Below are 19133 nucleotides of genomic sequence, written 5' to 3' on the forward strand. Positions count from 1 at the left end.
AAAAGTTAGCTTTTCAGTTCACGGATTAGAGGTTATTGAAGCTAACCTTTTGGTTAGCTGTGCCCACCAATGCACACACCTCCTTACAGCGGTGGATTGGAGCACTCGGTGGTTGGAGGTTGTTCCGTTGACGGCTGCAACTGCTGAGATGGCCCGAGCATTTCCATCCATCACAACTTCCACAGGACAAGGCCTGCATGACGACACCTTAGGTTTTCTATAAAGATTTTTAGAATGTCTGCGTTTGAGCTGACATATGTGCTGGTTTTGAAAGTGAGGACTAGCTTGTGAAAGAAAAGGCACATTTCTCCAAAGTGAGGTCATTCTAGGTTCATAATTTGTTGCCTTCACAGACGCTGCTGGATTCCATTTCTGCAGAAAATGCACCGAACTCATCTGATAATCTGAAAGCTGTGTGCATGAGTTTGTTTGTGCATTTGTGTGTGTGTGTGTGTGTGTGCGCGCGCGCATGCTGACCCGCTTTCATTCTCCTTACAAGCAGACATTGGCGACAGCATGTCCTCAGGTTCTCAGTGTGCACGAAAGAATGGATGACTTCATGTTTTGGAAAGATAAACAGCAGTGAGCGTAAGAAGCCGCCTGCTGCAGAGCGCTGACCCCTGGTGACCTCAACATTACCACCTCTGTGCCACTTCATGCACCTGTGAGGTCTGGTTCATTAGCAGGATCACTCAAGAACCAACGGACAGGTTCTGACCAAACCCTGTCCAAAGGCTCGGCTCGGCCTCAGTGGGCCAAAACAGACACCAATAAAATTCCAGTCAGAATTTTTTAAAGCATTTTTGTCATTTCAAAAGGGTGAAATAATGTTTTTTTTGTTTGTTTGTTTTTCAGAAATATACCAGATGGCATGCTGGATGGTGTTATTACCTCCTTCAACCAATAGAGGCAGCAGAAGTTTCCACTTAGTGAGCTTGGTTTCAGTGCGGAAGGTTCCCGGTTCAAACCCCACCCCTGCCACATTTCTCCATGTCATGTGGAGTTGCGTTAAGAAGGGTAAAATGTGTGCCAATTCAACATGCAGATCCACCTCGAATCTGCTGTGATGACTGAAAAACAAGGGGGCAGCCGAGGGGACTTACTAACAGCACAGGAACATATAAGTTTGTCTTTTCTTAACAATCTGGAGCTGATGAAATGCTCAGATGTATTTAGAATCTATTTTTTATTAATATTTGGTGACATAGTCTTTGATCCTGAGCATTCATCTTTGATCTTGATCACCAATATTTGGTGATGTACCTGTTCTTTGTTCCTGATCCCTCATCTTTGATCTTTATCATTGATGTTGATCAATAATATGTGTTTGTCCTTTGATTCTAATCACTAATTTTCAGATTGATCTTTGATCTTTATTGCTGGTATTCCATCATGTGCTTGTCCTTTGATCCTGATCACTCATATTTGACCTTTATCATTGATCCTTATCAGTAATATATGATCATATGTTTGTCATTTGATCCTGATCACTCATGTTTGAGCTTTATCGTTGATCTTGATCACCAATATATGATTGTGTGTTGGTCCTTTAATCCTGATCCTTAATTTTGATATTAATCTTTGATCTTGATAACTAGTATTCAATCATGTGCTTGTACTCTGACCCTGTTCACTCATTCAGGTTCTTTATCATTGATCTTGATCACTAATATATGATCATGTGTTTGTACTTTGATTCTGGTCACTCATATTTAACATTTATCATTGATCTTGATCATTAGCATTTGATCATGTGCTCATCCTTTAATCCTGATCACTCATATTTGATCTTTATCACTGATCTTGATCACTAATATACAATCAAGTGTTTGTCCTATGTTTGTGATCACGCATTTTGATATTGATCTTTATCTTGATAGCTAGTATTCAATTGTGTGCTTGCCCTTTGATCCTGGTCACGCATATTTTTTTTATTTATCATTGATCGTGATCACTAATATATGATCATGTGTTTGTACTTTGATTCTGGTCACTCATATTTAACATTTAGCATTGATCTTGATCATTAGCATTCTATCATGTGCTTATCCTTTAATCCTGATCACTCATATTTGATCTTTATCACTGATCTTGATCACTAATATACAATCAAGTGTTTGTCCTTTGTTTGTGATCACGCATTTTGATATTGATCTTCATCTTGATAGCTAGTATTCAATTGTGTGCTTGCCCTTTGATCCTGATCACTCATATTTTTTATTTATCATTGATCGTGATCACTAATATATGATCACGTATTTGTCCTTTTATTCTTATCACTCATTTTGATATTGATCTTTGATCTTAATTAACATTCAAGCTTAAAAATTCTAATTCAAACTCTGATGGCACAGATTTACTTCCATAAACATAACCCCTTTAACTTCAAATGAACTTGAAACTGAGGTTTGAACTTGAAAGCCACGCCCCCTGGAGCATCGCCCCTCCCCTTGGTGGACTGATCCGGTCCGGAGAGGCGAGTTCGGTGCTGCAGCTGGTCCGGGTCGGTGTTGAGGGTCCAGACGAGTTCCTGACACACTCCGTTTGAGTTGTTTTTATTATTACTGTTAGTCCCTTTGATGTGTTCTTTAGCTTTGATGACGTAACGACTGTCTGACGTGCGAAAAGGTGATGAGCCAAAGTTGGGAGCGAAACTCTTCTTTGTTTCTTCCAGACCTCCGTCTTTAAAAAATGGACAGTCCGCTCTTTTTCTTCTTCATTTTCGTGCTTTACCTCCCGGAGTTTGTCGGCGCAGGGACGAACGTCACGTGTCCCGCTCGGTGTGACGTGAGCCGGTGTCCGAGTCCGAGCTGTCCGAGCGGTTACGTGCCGGACCGGTGCGCCTGCTGCCTGGTCTGCGCCCAGGCGGAGGGCGAGTCTTGCGGTCGCAAGGACGAGCTGCCGTGCGGGGACGGCCTGGAGTGTAAGCACCCGGCGGGGAAGCGGCTGTCCAAGGGCTTCTGCCGGTGCAGGTTCCCGCAGCAGGTGTGCGGCAGCGACGGTAAAACCTACGCCAACGTGTGCCGCCTGAAGGCGACCAGCAGGGCGGCGCTGCAGCGCGGCATGCCAGGAATTAGCCAGCGCCACAAAGGACCGTGCCCCACCAGCAAAGGTACGATTTAATTTAAAATAGCGTTTAAAAAAATGAATGGAATGGATCCATTTTTTTTTCTAGAAGCATTTTTTTTTAAATCCCAGGTTTTTAAACAAAACAAAATGATAAATCTCTGAAGGAGGCAGTTCTCAAAAACTGAGTGACTGCAACTGGGAGGTGAGGGAAGCTATCAAAGTGTTCATAGCAACTCTGAAAGAAGTACAGGTTTCTGCAAATGTGAATATTCAAAAGGACTTTTGTAAAAATTTAACCTACAAGTAGAGCCCGACCGATACGGATTTTTTGAGGCCGATGCCAATAACGATATTTGGATGAAAAAATGCAGATAATCGATAAATCGGCTGATTTGCTGATAAATCAGCCGATATTATTATTTTTTTTAGATGAATAAAATGTTCTTTTTTGGACCCTTAACAAAAAAGGTATGAGCTAAAAGCTGAAGCTTTGTCCTCATATTGATTAACTTTATAACAGAGAAGAATTTTCAAGTTCAAAAAATGCAATCAAGAATTAAGCCTTTGTGAATTTAGCTAATACATATCCTTAAAAAGAGTTGTGAAATACATCTGATCTTGTACCTCTTGTTGCTGCAACTTAGATATAGGTTCAGGATAAGGATATAGATCCTTATAAACTTACTTGTATGCTTTTGTCAGCCGAACAGTGCAGTGTGACAGCAAACTACGGGGGCCGGTAATGAACACATTTCAGCAGGAGTGTAAGCAGCTCTCAGTTGAATGGAGTCAGAGCTCCATCTACTGGACAGACAGTGCAAGGACATTTTACATTGCCAACACAAACATTATTTCAGTAACTGTTCTGTTTATGAGAAATTATCGGCGCTCTATCGGCAAAATTTCGGCCGATAGTACTTTGAAAAGGGCTTATATTGGCTGATAATATCGGTCGGTCGATATATCGGTCGGGCTCTACCTACAAGACATTAGCCTGAACTTAATCTGAATTCTTGTCTGAAAATCATCACCAGTTCCACCAAATCCAATTTACTTGGATCCGAATTCAATGCAATAATTCCATACTGATCCAGAATGGTCTGACTGATCAAGATGTTGCAATCTCTTAATTCACAAGCTGAAACAAAATACTGTCTTCCTGATTTTGATGTCCATGAAATGATTTAATCCTGATCCAGAATCCGGATTCAGATCACCTCTAAAATTTAATGTAGTCTTCCAAGGCCTAACGCCAATGTCTGGTGAAAATCCATAAAGTAGTTTTGATGCAGTCCTTCAAAGCATATATAAAGTAAAATCTTGATCCAGAATCCAGATCTGGATCACCTCGAAAATTTAATGGAGTCTTCCATGCAATATCTATCTGTGGTGCAAATTTTGTCAAAATTCATGCAGTAGTTTTGAAGTAATCCTGCTAACAGACAAACAGACAGACAAATAAATAAACACAGATGATTTTATTACATCCTCCTTACATAACTAGTGAGGGAAGCTACCAAAATGCCCATAACAACTCTGATGGAGTTTTAGGCATCTGTGGCTGTGATTGGAGAGACTGTGGACAGTGTTGTCTGTTGTATCACCTTACACTTGGTGGAGTGGAACAGAAAATTTTCACTGAAAAACTACTACACCTATAGGCCAGAGGTTGGACGAAGTCACTGTCAAGTCATTCTCAAGTCATCAATCTGTAAGTCCCAAGTCAAGTTTCAAGTCAGCTTGCAAACAATTGGTGATCATTATGACGTGAGGTTTGACCTGGGCCTTGCTGAGTCATGACTTGAGAGTGACTTGATGGTGACATTGTCCCACCTCTGTCCACTCCACCATGAAGCTGTACAACTGTTGACACTAACAAACAGAAGTTGCACTTTCACAGTTTCTCCAGTCACAGCCACAGAAGCCTAAAACTCCTCAGAGGTGTTTTGATGGCTTCCCTCACTTGTTTCAATCCTGCAGAGTTTCAGTAACTTTGAATCCTTTTTTTTTTTAAATATTCTCTTTATACATCATTGGACAAATTAACATTTATTGCTGGACATACTTTAAATTCTGTACTTAAATTAAGGGGTGTTCATAATTCTGAGCAGGACTGCAAATTCTTAAACTGAACGGGGTCGACTTCAGGCATTTACGTCGATGTCTTCTGTAAAGCCTTAGAATTCCATAAAATGATAAAGGGCCTCCATGACGATTCACATTTGATACTTTTCGCGATTGTGCCATCTGTAAAAATGTTGGGCAGAAGGTCCGTCAGGTTGTCTACTACGGCCATCGATTGTTTCAAAACATGATTTCAGTCTTCATAGTGTTTGTTGGGGTATTGCTCATTGGGCATGCGTTCTGGATAAGTGTCTGTCTTGGTGGTTGCCATCCAGGACCCAAAGTGAGTCCATGGTGTCATCTATGCAGTGAACAACGGTACCAGCGAATGCTTCCCCACTTGGGCGCTTTATGTGCCCAGATAAGGGCACACCCAAGGATTTTGGGTTGCCAAATGGACGCCTTGGTGGCTCTGTTTGGAAGGACACAAATGTCCAAATCATTTGATTTGGACATTATTCCGACTTTAAGTGGGCTCCTTGTCAAAGGAAACTTAACTGAAATTTGCTAGACAAGTCGACCTTGTGTGAGGAAGGGGGGGGGTGATTGAATGTTGGTTCGGTTTAGGAACAGACCCTACGTTTGATTTTTAAGACTTGGACTTTTATCATGATTCTGTTGTTCCTGACTCATATGTTCCTCATTAAGGGACAGGTCTTGCCTTTTATCTTAATTTTTGAGTTTTCATCTTTGATCCTGAATCCTGTGACTTAGATCCTGTATTTGATATTTAATCTTGGGTCAAATCCTAATCCTGATTAAAGGGAAGGCCCTGCCTTTTATCATAATCTATGAGGTTCAGTCTTTGATCCTGACTCCTGTGCTCCAGCTCTTGTTGTTGATCTTTGATCCTGCCACACATGATTTGATTCGGGTAGCTCTTGTCTTTGATGTTAATCTCTAAGATTTTATCTTTGATGTTGACTGATGTGATCCAGATTAAGGGGCAGATCCTGCATTTTATTCCAACTCTTTGAGTTTTAATTTTTGATGAGGATTCCTTTGATCCTTACCCTGAATCATGATCCAGATTAAGTGGCAGATCCTGCCTTTTTTTCTTTATCTTTGAGATTTCCAACTTGATCTTGACTCATATAGTCCTATTAAGAGACAGATCCTGTCTTTTGTTCCACACTTTGTGTTTTAAACTTTGACTCTGATTCCTTTGAGTCTGACCCTGACTCATGATCCTGATTAAGGGGCAGATCCTGCCTTTTATCTTAACCGTTGATCTTTGTTTCTTAGAAGGTATAATCTGGATTATTGGTTTGTTCAGTGATCAGGATTCAGATTTAACCTGTTAAACTGAGTTGTTGCACCGGCAAACTGCTGCTCACCAGTAATCTTAATCTTTCTTTAACAACACAAAAGCATAAAATCACTTTATGAATTTTTGACATGCAGCAAGAAGCAATAAATGGGCTAAAAAAGTTTCCCTCAGTGTATCATCATCAGAACATCGGCGGACTGTTTGAGAAACACGTTCGCCTCAAAGTGTCCTGTGGGATTTCTCAACAATGTGCACATTCTTAAGAAATTCATAACCCTCGGACCTCGGCGATGCACTCAACAGCTCTAATAAACAGTGTTTAGAGTACAGGGACACTTTAAGGGTCCATTAAAACCCACTGAAAGCAGCAGTTTGTTCCGAGCAGACAGCGGGACTAAAGCACACGTCCAGTAAAAGGACTGTTGTGCTGTCCTGGAGACTGGATAAGGAAGTGCCTCAGGACACAAACACAGTACTAATGTCACGGCAAACCGCGCCTTGTAAACATTAACATATTTGTAACCCAAAGCTGGAGATGTTCAGCAGGAGTTATCAATTAGATTTGACCAGGGGCCAAATTCCTCAAGAATTAACACGTCCACAAACCAGGCTTGCATTTAATCCAGGTTGGGTTTTGTTCCTGGTATGATAGTTTTTTGTTTTGTTTTGTTTTTTTAGCTGGTTTTTTTTTTTGTTTTTTTGTTTTTTTTTTGGACAGATGGAAACACTGCATGTCACAACGAGACATTAAGGTGCCTTTGATGCACGCACTTGTACAGCCTGTGTCGTGCAGGAGAGTAAACTCGTCTTTAACGGGTGTAGACTGAATGTGAGAGGGGCATCGGCGCGTGCAACTGTGTAAAGAGAATTTGAAATGTTCAAAAAAAATCTTTCATGCATAAATGTCGTGCAAAGTGGCGTGCACCTCGTCAGGTGGAGTAAAGAACAAGTGAACAGAGTGAGTGGTTGCGTCAGTGCACCATATCACAGAGCAGCTCGTCTGAACGTAGATTTAACGTCTCGTTATAATACGAGACGTTAAATCTCTCATAAACATACTTTTACAGCTGAACACAAGAAGGAAAGAATGTGCAACTGTTCAAGTCATGACAATGTAAACATGACAAATAATTACCTTTATAGATGGCTCCAGATGCTTTCTCCAGCTCGTTCAGCATGCGCACGAAAAGCTCCGCCTGGAGTGGTCCTCTGTGATTCAGGAAGCAATTAGAGCCGTTTTCAGTAGCCAACTTGCAGAGAGAATGATTAATCCACTACGAAATAATTATTTTATATACACAGCGTCCAGCACAGAGCGCGTGGCAGCGCTGCATCCAGCTGGGAACACAGAGGTGGGATCGTCACGACGATGTGCGTGCAAGTGCGTGGATCAAAATCGTGCAAGTGTCAGGGCACCTTAACACCGATTTCACACCAGAAGGTTTAGACTGTTCTACTATTTACCTTAAGTATTAGTTAGTTAGTCAGGAAGATATCTAAGCAGTATATGAATGGGTTGTTGGTCAAGGAATTTTGGTGTTGATCAGTGAACTTTGATTTATGAGATTTTGATCCTGATTTGTACGATGCTGATTAAGAAGGAGATGTTATTATTTATCTTAATCTGTGAGTTTTAATGTTTAATTCAGATTCATATTATTCTAACTAATCAGCAGATCCCTCCTTTTAGCTTAATCTTTTAGCTTTAACCTTTGATCTTGATTTCTTTGATTCAGATCCTGTCTTTGATCTTTTCCCCATATGTTTTCAATTAAGGGTTATATTCAGTTTTTTTATATTAATATTTTATCTTTGACCTTTGGTCCCGATTCCTTTGATTCATATACTTAATCTTTGATCCTGACTGATATGATTCTAAATAATACCCCCATCACACATCCCCCGATTGAGGCCGAACTGTGCCAGAATGACACATCCGGCCACAATCGGGAACTATTGAGGTGCGGTCTGAAGACCTACAGAGCTATCACCCTCTGTGCATTTGCAGTTATTAATGAGACAAATTTAACTACATTGGACGTTAGCTTTGAGTTAGCAAATGTTAGCGTGCAAGCTCATGTCCACAAACTATGTTGTAAATGACTCCAAAGGTGTTATCAGGTTACAAAAACAGTGTTCTCAGTTTGAGAAGTGTTTATTTCTCTCCAACGTTTACATAATATACCAGGATCTAAGCTGTTAGCAAGTAGCTACACAGGAAGTAACATCACTATGCTAACCTCTGCGAATTGTCTTGTAAATAAGTTTAGAGGTGTTATTAGGTTCCAAAAACAGTGTTCTCAGTTTGACAAGTATTTATAAATTCCTCGCTAGCTTTTACATAATATACCAGGATCTAAGCTGTTAGCAAGTAGCTACACCAGGAAGTGACGCCACCATGCTAACCTCTGCGAAATGTCTTGTAAATAAGTTCAGAGGTGTTATTAGGTTCCAAAAAACAGCATTTTCAGTTTTAGAGTTTATTTCTTGCTAGCTTTTACATAATATATGAGGAATATGTATATAAACACACAAATCAACGCAGTTTTGATGAGACCAGCGACTGACATTACAGCGTTGCTCTGTTTTGATTGACTGTCACCCACATCACTCAAAAACAAAACAGACTGCTTTAGGGTCGAAACGATTAGTCGAGTAACGCGAATAATTCAATTACAAAAAAATGTTCAAGGCAAATTCTGTGCTTCGAAGCTCCATTTAACGTTGTAGTATATATGCCAGGCCTGTGTGTGGTGCTGTAACGTCCCCGAAAAAAAACAGAAGAAGACTCGAGCATGCGCACAAGCCGTGTAAGGAGCTAATCAATGTCAATAGACTGACTGCGGTTCACTTTAAAGCACACTGCGTATTAAAGCGAACCGCAGTCAGTACTTTTATCCGATTACTCGATTAATCACCAGAATAATCAATAGAATACTCGATTACTAAAATAATCGGACAAATGGATGAAAGCAATACCCGATGGCCATATTTGGTGACCTCGGGTTAAAAATACATCATAAATCCTGAAATGTCACCTACATGATTGAGAGCTGATCTTCGGGTTCTGTGGCTTGAAGCTGTTCGAGGTCCATTGCAGGTAATTCTCGGCTGAGTCTGGGATTCATCTACAGCTCGGCGCCATGAGACAGTCCAGAAAGAGTCGACCATGTGGTCGCCAAATATTCAGTAAAGCTACTTTTAAATTTGTGTGACGTCAATTCGGTGCAAAGTATAGGATGGGACGTGATGGAAGGACCACAGAAAGAGACACTAATCAGTATGTGGCGCGCACCGCACAACTTAGGACACAGCTCAGAACAGGAAACTTTAGACTTCGCTGGTTGAACATTTTTCATTTCAATGAATGGTTGCAATCTTGGATGTTAGTATCCTGTTCTCATACTCCGTCTGTTGGGGTTTGGAGGAAATTCTTTATGTAGACCAACAGTTATGGATGCACGCATACAAACTTACACACTCACTTTTTCACAGCTGCACATATTCTATTTTTCCCCAAGTCGTGCGTATTAAGTCAAATATGTCTACTTACTTATTTCCATGTAAAGTGACTTAAAAATAATAGTCACACGACTGTTTATTTGTATTTCTTAACCGTGTCAGATGTTCATGGGGCACCAGTTTGCATACTTTAAACACCATGGACGATTACACAAACTGATGGAATTACTTCTAAAAACTTCTGCATTGCATTAGATATAATTTGAGGTTATTTGGGGAACCTTTGTCTATATTTAAGGGCTAAACTGGAGATCCGGTGCAGCGGGAAAAAAAAAAAATCAAAAGAATGAAGCCAAGGCTTCCATAGAAGAATTCTGGGTCCCCATAAGTCATCGTCCTCATAGTATAATGACTGGAGTGCGGTTAGAAACACATTATGTAGGGAACCAGACTGGAGAGCAAGAATAAAGTTCTTAATTCAGAATCCGAGGACCGGAAAGCCTCAACATAGAATAATTAGTCTGCAAAACAGACAGTTCCCACCGGAGCGAAACACTGCGGCTGGTCCGTTAAACAGGGAAAAGGTCAGAACACACCAAGAAAAACCACACCAGGCATCGGAGTCCAAGGGAGCAGGAAAAAACACAAAGTCAGGACCAGACAGCAAAGGTAAGCAACAAGGAAACATGAGAACATAAAGGATGTTGGAAGACTTGACATAATATGCAAGACATTCTGGCACAAAGGAGATAAGGATGGAGATGTGATAACGGAAACAAGAACCAGGTGAAAAAACAGGAAGAAAGACGTAACAGTAGTAGGGCATGTCAAAATAAAACAGGAAGTGAGATGAACAGAGCAGGATTGTAACAGTACCCTTCCTCATCAGTCGTCAGCAATGTCACCAGATGTTCCACCAGACCAGTGTGTGGGGGGGGTAACAATTAGCAGAATGTAACATATGTTGCAATTGATTCTTATTCTCAGGTCTCCTTTGATTGGATGCACTTTAATGGTACCAGGGGCTGTAACCAAACACAGAAATGAAACAGAAGTGAATTGTGAAATTTACATTTCCTGCAGCTTTCACACGCCAAAAGACGTTGGTACGAGTCCTGCCCAGGCAGCTTCTCCTGGATGGGACTCCAATGCAGGTTTACTTCTCCAGCCAAGGCTGGTACCCCTTTATAGCCGGAGGAACAGGGACAACGCAAAAGAAATGTCTCTTCCTTTGCATGATTGGGAATTGAACTAACGTCCAAATATTGGTTGCTCAACTCCTTATCCTGCTGAGCTACCTGCCCTGAGCAAAGACAGAGGCTGCGCATTTTTATTGCCCGTTTTAGATTAGATTCCTCCTCGGTTAAGTAAGTTGTTTTCACAACAACTAGAGTGGATCCTTTAACCAAACCCTAAAACTCTTCAACATGCTTGTGGGAAAAATAATAATTAGTGCGTTGTCCGAGGGGATCCGCAACCTCTAGATTGGATTGTGTTTATAAAACAGATAGCTGACATTTTTCAAGGGTGGCACTAAATTGTGCAAAGTTTCTATAATGATTTTGAATGGCGTGTGAGTCCAGAATGTAATTATCAATGGCCATTGTTCACTGTTGTTACATAATATTGGTAAATACTTGAAAAATATTAGTCTCATCAACATTCTGTTTTGGCTGCATTCATCGTTGACCAAAATACATAAGCACACCAAACAGCAAATGTCAGCTCTCCCCAGTTTCTCTGTGTTCAAAAGTACACACAAGCATGCACACATACACGTACACAGACGCTGCTTTGCTTTTATTATATAGATGATTTACCGCCCCCAGCTGGACTGGAGTGTAAGTCCAGAATGTAATTAGCAATGTCTCCAGTTTCATCTGTATCATGCACAAATTTATGGTTCCCTATTAAAGACTACTTCAGCATTTAAAAAAAAAAGCTTTTAAAACCTGTTTCTCTTATGCAGATGAATAAATTGGACACCAAAATGTAGGTAACCACACAGTGACCTAGGTGAAATAAGTGATTTTATTTACCAAAGCAGCAGAGGCCCAAGTCCAAAAGCTAAAGACCTATCCAAAAGTACAAAATGTTCCACAGACATGGGTGGAACAGGGTGGCGAGGTTGGACACAGCTGGCACAGGAGGTGCATCAATGAATTAGCAAGGAGTGGATGAATGATCCAGTCTTTTAAACTGCACTGGAGTAGATGCATGTGCTAGAGGCAAGCAGGTCAGCCACACCCAGTGAAAGACTCAGGCCAAACAGAAAAACATCAAATTATTGCTATACAAACAGGAAAAGGTGAAATCCTCACAATACTCCCCCCCAACCGTCATCTCCAGGCTTATCAAGATGGGGCACGCCGACCCTCAGCCACCACTGGAATAGGAGATGGGGTGCAGTTTTGTTGTGGGTCAGCCACAGGGTTTCATTCATACATATTTTTATTACTAAATACGGACCATATTTAGTAATAAAAGTATGTTTGAATCAAACACTGTGGCTGACCCACAACAAAGGTTTATGTTGGTAAACACCAAGCTCAACGACTTCGCCGTTTTTTGTATTTTTTTGCCAAAATTTCTTTTAAACAATTTTTTTTTCTTGATTGCTTTGTGACTAACCTTGCAAACAAAATGTGGTATTGATCGCAATGATTAATGAAGTGAACATCTGGCACAGTTTGGTAACCATGTTGGTAATTTGGTTTGGCTATTCTTGGCCTTGTTTCCCAGTAACAGTCAAGTCCAACTGTGTATTCTTCATGTGCCCCTAAAATTTATCGTGCTGATCAGATTTATAATATACAGTTTCTATATTTCAGAAATTTTAATTATATAGCAAAAATATTTGTGATGACAGTAGTTTTTTTTTTTTTGTGCAGTGTCAGTTTGACCTTTTAGTTTCGGTGTTTTTATCTGAGGATAAGCTCTGGCACCAGTGGACCTCAGGGTCTACACAGGACTTAATTATTAATTTTTTCTTTAAACTCTGGTGTTTTGGAGACAAATCTCTTAATCTTAAGAGCTGTAACTTTGCGTTCATTTGTGTACATTCTCTTGCCTGGAAGAACATCTCAGACGGGTTTAATGGACTCGTGTTTCTTTTCAGTCCCAGCAGGGCGGAAAGTTCCTGGAATTTAATAACTATTCTCTCTCCTGTGTACACACTCGCCTCTCTCGGTTTATTTCACATTGCTGCACTATTAAGAACCACTGGGATTGGTTTCAGTGATTTCACGGCCTGAACAAGAAAACAAAATAATTATAATAATTTGAAGAGTAACTTTTTTTTCCAGTTAGAATTTAATTTTTAAACTTTAGATGAAATATATCTGGAAAGTGTCCAGCCATGTAATACTATATCACTTACGTTCCTCTGAGAATGGTACCTTAGACCCCTTCAAAATACTCTCCTTGAGACATTACACATTTTTCCCAGTGTCCCATCTACTTATCAAAACAATTTGAAAAGTCTTATTCTTGGATCTCCATCAGCTGCCTTGTCGGATTCTGCTTAATCTTGTCCGAAGTCTAAAATCTCCTTTTAAGTCTGCACGTAGACTTAAAAGGTCTGGGGAGGAAAAGACAAATAAACCTAAAATTCAACAGAATGAAAAGGTATGTCCAGAGCACAAATTTAAAAAAAAAAAGCACAAAAATTTATAAGAACGTAGTAGCAAAAAAGAGGTTGCATATAATAAAAAGAGAAAAGTATGTACAAAACTGTGATGATGTGATGTTTTGGGAAGAAACAAAAAATACATGACATGAAGAATTAATGGGCACAGTGGGTAATTTACACTTGATGGCAGCATTAATGCAGAAAAGTACACTGACATTTGAGGGAAACATATGTTGCCTTCAAGACGCCATTTGTTTGAGGGACATCCATGCATTTTTCAACAAGATAATACTGTTAATGTGCCGTATAAATGGCACTGGTCCAAAAACTGAGCCCTGTGGAACTCCATAAGTTAGTCTTTAGTTTAGATGTGGATTTATTAATTTCATGAATTAATTTGTGTCTACAAATATAATGTTTTATATCTTGTATGGACCTGATTTATTATTTATTGTAGTGATTGATTGATAGCTTACTTGCACCTATTCCAAGCTCAGGTCTTTGATTCTTTCTTCATTTCTTTCACAAGGAACCCTATATGTCTTTTTCAAAGATGCTTCCCAAACCCTCAAGACCAAAGCCCACAAGGAAACAACAATTATGTTGACATTATTTAAGGCCGCTTTTAGAAAACATTTAAGTACGTACTCCCTAATGTTTGGCATTGTGCTGTTTTTCAGAATAAAGCTCCTGTTCTGTGCAGCCTCAACTGCTTCAGCATTAAAATGTTTTATTTTGAAGTGCATTCAAGAAAATTTGTTTTCTCCAGGGAAACTGGAAGCTGTGTGTTAGTTATATACGACATATACCTCGTAGTTTACAGATTTAACAAAGAAGAAATGTAGGTTACATTTGTAACACTGGTTCCAGAATAGCCGACAAAATTAGATTATTAGAAGGTGAATGGCAGCTGTTGATGAAGCTGATTAAGGTTTTAATAGTCTTGTAAAACATGCAGAGTTAATATTATGATACATGTGGAGTGTTTTGTCCATTTTCTATCTCAGAATTTATTCCAAGAGTGTTTTCAGGTGAACACGGAAGCATTAAGAACCATCCTTTGGGAACACGACCAGTATTTTCATGAATTTGATGAATGAAACAGATCATCACTGAACAAACTGCTTTAGTCATCACCACAACCCCAAAACCCATCACACACACAAAGACGTCACCGCAACGCAACCCCCCTCAGGAGAACAGTGCTCGCTCTCCCATATCGAATGTGACGTGGAACAAATCCATGCCAGCCCCTAATCTCAAAGGCCACATCACTACCCTGCTCTCGAGTTCGGCCACACAAAAGTGTGTTCTGGCGTCACACTCCAGGAGAGACCCCAGAGTTAAAGTGAGCTAGTATGGACATCTTGGGGTATTATTTGGGTTAGGGTATTTCATAACACCCTCAGGTAGATCTGTTAACTTGGGACTCCGGTGAAGGCGGTCACATCTCCTACTCTCTCCTCTCTCTCTGCTCCAACCTTCAAAAGTCCCAACTTTTGAAGGTTAACAGACTGTGAATTCTTTGAATTTGGATTAACCATGGAATAGATCAGCTTGTCTCTGAACAAATTTTTTCAACAAGAAAATCAGGGCTGGGGTACCCTGCATGCCCAGATGGAACCTACCGTGCGGGCTATGTTCTCGACGCCTGGGAGAAGTGGCGTGTTGCATGCTTGGTACCACTCTCTGTGAAGGACATTGAAGACTTATTTATATTTGGTTTTATTGTGGGAAGGCTGGTACAACCCCTGGCAAAAATTATGGAATCACTGGCCTCGGAAGATGTTCAGATCAGTTGTTTAATTTGTAGAAGAAAAGCAATCACAGACATGACCAAAAACTAAAGTCATTTCACATGGCAACTTTCCTGGCTTTAAGAAACACTATAAGAAACAGGGGAAAAAAATTGTGGCAGTCAGTAAACGGTTACTTTTTAGACCAAGCAGAGGGAAAAAAATATGGACTCACTCAATTCTGAGGAATAAATTATGGAATCGCCCTGTAAATTTTCATCCCCAAAACTAACACCTGCATCAAATCAGATCTGCTCGTTAGTCTGCATCTAAAAGGAGTGATCACACCTTGGAGAGCTGTTGCACCAAGTGGACTGACATGAATCATGGCTCCAACATGAGAGATGTCAATTGAAACAAAGGAGAGGATTATCAAACTCTTAAAAGAGGGTAAATCATCACGCAATGTTGCAACAGATGTTGGTTGTTCACAGTCAGCTGTGTCTAAACTCTGGACCAATACAAACAACATGGGAAGATGGTTAAAGGCAAACATACTGGTAGACCAAGGAAGACATCAAAGCGTCAAGACAGAAAACTTAAAGCAATATGTCTCAGAATCGAAAATGCACAACAAATAAATGAGGAACGAATGGGAGGAAACTGGAGTCAACGTCTGTGACCGAACTGTAAGAAACCGCCTAAAGGAAATGGGATTTACATACAGAAAAGATAAACGAAAGCCATCATTAACACCTAAACAGAAAAAAACAAGGTTACAATGGGCTAAGGAAAAGCAATCGTGGACTGTGGATGACTGGATGAAAGTCATATTCAGTGATGAATCTCGAATCTGCATTGGGCAAGGTGATGATGCTGGAACTTTTGTTTGGTGCTGTTCCAATGAGATTTATAAAGATGACTGCCTGAAGAGAACGTGTAAATTTCCACAGTCATTGATGATATGGGGCTGCATGTCAGGTAAAGGCACTGGGGAGATGGCTGTCATTACATCATCAATAAATGCACAAGTTTACATTGATATTTTGGACACTTTTCTTATCCCATCAATTGAAAGGATGTTTGGGGATGATGAAATCATTTTTCAAGATGATAATGCATCTTGCCATAGAGCAAAAACTTTGAAAACATTCCTTGCAAAAAGACACATAGGGTCAATGTCATGGCCTGCAAATAGTCCGGATCTTAATCCAATTGAAAATCTTTGGTGGAAGTTGAAAAAAATGGTCCATGACAAGGCTCCAACCAGCAAAGCTGATCTGGCAACAGCAATCAGAGAAAGTTGGAGCCAGATTGATGAAGAGTACTGTTTGTCACTCATTAAGTCCATGCCTCAGAGACTGCAAGCTGTTATAAAAGCCAGAGGTGGTGCAACAAAATACTAGTGATGTGTTGGAGCGTTCTTTTGTTTTTCATGATTCCATATTTTTTTCCACAGAATTGAGTGATTCCATATTTTTTTCCCTCTGCTTGGTCTAAAAAAGTAACTGTTACTTGGACTGCCACAATTTTTTTCCTGATTTCTATAGTGTTTCTTAAAGCCAGAAAGTTGCCATTTGAAATGACTTTAGTTTTGTGTCATGTCTGTGATCTGCTTTTTTTCTACAAAATTAAACAACTGAATGAACATCCTCCGAGGTCGGTGATTCCATACTTTTTGCCAGGGGTTGTACTTATTGGTTTATGTGCTGCCCTGACCTACCGGAGAATTGGCAAGATGGCTGCTACCAGGATCAAGACGCCTCACCTGTCCGCCATGGATTAATGAGTTGGGCAAGGCGATACATTCTCAGACTGTGTTAACCCTTGAACTCAGACGTAAGTTGGATCTCCATCAGCTACACTCAAATGTACGCCTTGGAAAGGAAGATGTCAGAGACCAGGGAATACTCATAAATTGGATTTGGTCGGTCAGATGAACTGGAAATGTGTTTCTCTGCTCAACCCTACACATGGTAGGCTTATCAGCTTCCGAAGGTCAAAACGCCCCGCTGTTTTCCTCCAGAAGAATTTCTACAGCTTTGGTGAACCATTCGGCTGCCCTTCTTATCTTCTGCCCTCCCCTACTGATGTTATCAAGGCACCTCCAGACATTATGCACACACTGACAGAAACTGATACAAACTCATCTGACTGATATGAACTCATCTCATCTGCACACATGACACACGCCCCCTCTTGTTGCAATGAAAATAAATCTGCCTACCTGTCTGCCCGCCCAATTATCCAGGATCAAGACTGGAGTCCAGGCGTTCAGTAACATCCTGGACTTGGCTGTATGCGGTGAAAGTCTTGAGCTTGTAGAAGCGTTGACATATCTTGCTCGTGAGCGCCTTGGGGCAACTGTTTGTTGTGATTTGGCGCTATATAAGAAAAAAGTTGATTGATTGATTGATCGTGTCTCTGGGTTCTCGGCCTCTGAGGTGTCTGGAGATATTAGGTGATACTGATATCTTTGCAGGAGAAGGAAGGTCCAAGTCTTTTGGGGTCCTGGTGCTGCCTGATTGGTTGTGAGACCTGGTTTGAAGGGACAATCAGACAACCATTTCATACCAGGTCTCTTCAGAGGATCTTTGAGTGCTGCTGGAATGGCTTTGTGTTAAATGAACAGTTACTTCAGGAGATTGAGGAGGCAGATCACTTCCATTCTGAGTGGACATATTGTCTTCTATGAAGGATTTGTAATACTATAAACACACACACACTCACTCACTCACACACTGACAGAGGAAACTGGACATCCCTGCAGTCCAGAGTTGTGGCAGACTGTATTTACATTTGCCTTTGATCTCAAGGTCTGTGTTTTGTCTGGGTTTAAAGGGAACCACACACACACACACACACACTCGAGCTGAGCGTTACATCCTCAGAGTCTAACCTCTATGTTTGCACTCCAAAATGTAACCTGTTATTGTTGTTGTTATTATTATTATTGTTATTATATTCCTGATGAGGTATGTATGATGACCTGCATGTCAGCCTTTTGGTTTTTTCCACAGTTCCAGTAAATTAGTTTGTATTTCCATAATAATCTTCATATTCCTATATGTTACTTTTTTACGGTTGTAAAATTATCCTGATTGAGACCAGATAGAGTTTGTGCACGTTTACTGATGTGCCGTTTTCAATTGCGGCATCCTGTTAGCATGAATCAACACACTTTCAGAAGGTTGTTTGTTCTGGCTTTCCACTAGCGGCAGCAAAGGCAGGGTTTTGTGTCTTGAATACAGACCTACAGTCTGGCTCGGGATTTAAATGCAGAAATAATAAACACAAATCAAACAGCTTTGTAAAATCTGAGCATTTATTAAAATAGCCAACTAAAAACGATTTTATATTGTGAAGTTTAAAAAAGATGCATCATCACTTTTACAGCCAATTTCTATTCGACAAGTCAGGGGATGAACATTTCCAAGTCACTGAAAATGTCTTTTATAAAGAAATTTATTGTTATTAAATTAAAATGATAAAAAATACAAACATTATGCTACTGTCTGGAAAATGTGTCTGGAGTTGTAAATAACTGAGTAACCATGCAAGGAGACTAGTGAGGGAAGCCATCAAGACATCACCAGTCACAGCTTTGTGGCGGAGGAACACGTATAGGCTGGAGTCTCCCATGTGCCTTTTCGTAAACTGGAGCTAAAATTTCACATGATGTAGCAGACAAAAGCTGCACTAGTCAATGGTGTCTTGGTGGCTTCCCTCACTAGTGTTACGTTTGGGAGCCAGAAACAAAGTCAGTCCGAATCCCAAAAGGAGGCAGCCAGGACACCGGGGTATAAATGCAATAATCGGAGTGCTTTAATCATCAGAGGTG

At 40.4% G+C, this 19133-nt stretch overlaps 1 protein-coding gene across 1 annotated transcript in view; it reads left to right on the forward strand.

Moving 5' to 3' along the window:
* Nucleotides 1-2455: 2455 nt before the first annotated feature.
* htra3b (HtrA serine peptidase 3b) overlaps nucleotides 2456-19133 on the forward strand; it is a 53739-nt gene continuing 37061 nt past the window's right edge. Inside the window, exon 1 of the mRNA XM_034164551.1 lies at nucleotides 2456-3112. Coding sequence (XP_034020442.1) covers nucleotides 2692-3112 — 421 coding nt within the window. The 5' untranslated portion in view covers nucleotides 2456-2691. The remainder of the gene's footprint in view (nucleotides 3113-19133) is intronic.

The sequence above is a fragment of the Thalassophryne amazonica genome, chromosome 23, assembly GCF_902500255.1.
Source record: "Thalassophryne amazonica chromosome 23, fThaAma1.1, whole genome shotgun sequence".
Classification (NCBI taxonomy): Eukaryota; Metazoa; Chordata; class Actinopteri; order Batrachoidiformes; family Batrachoididae; genus Thalassophryne; species Thalassophryne amazonica.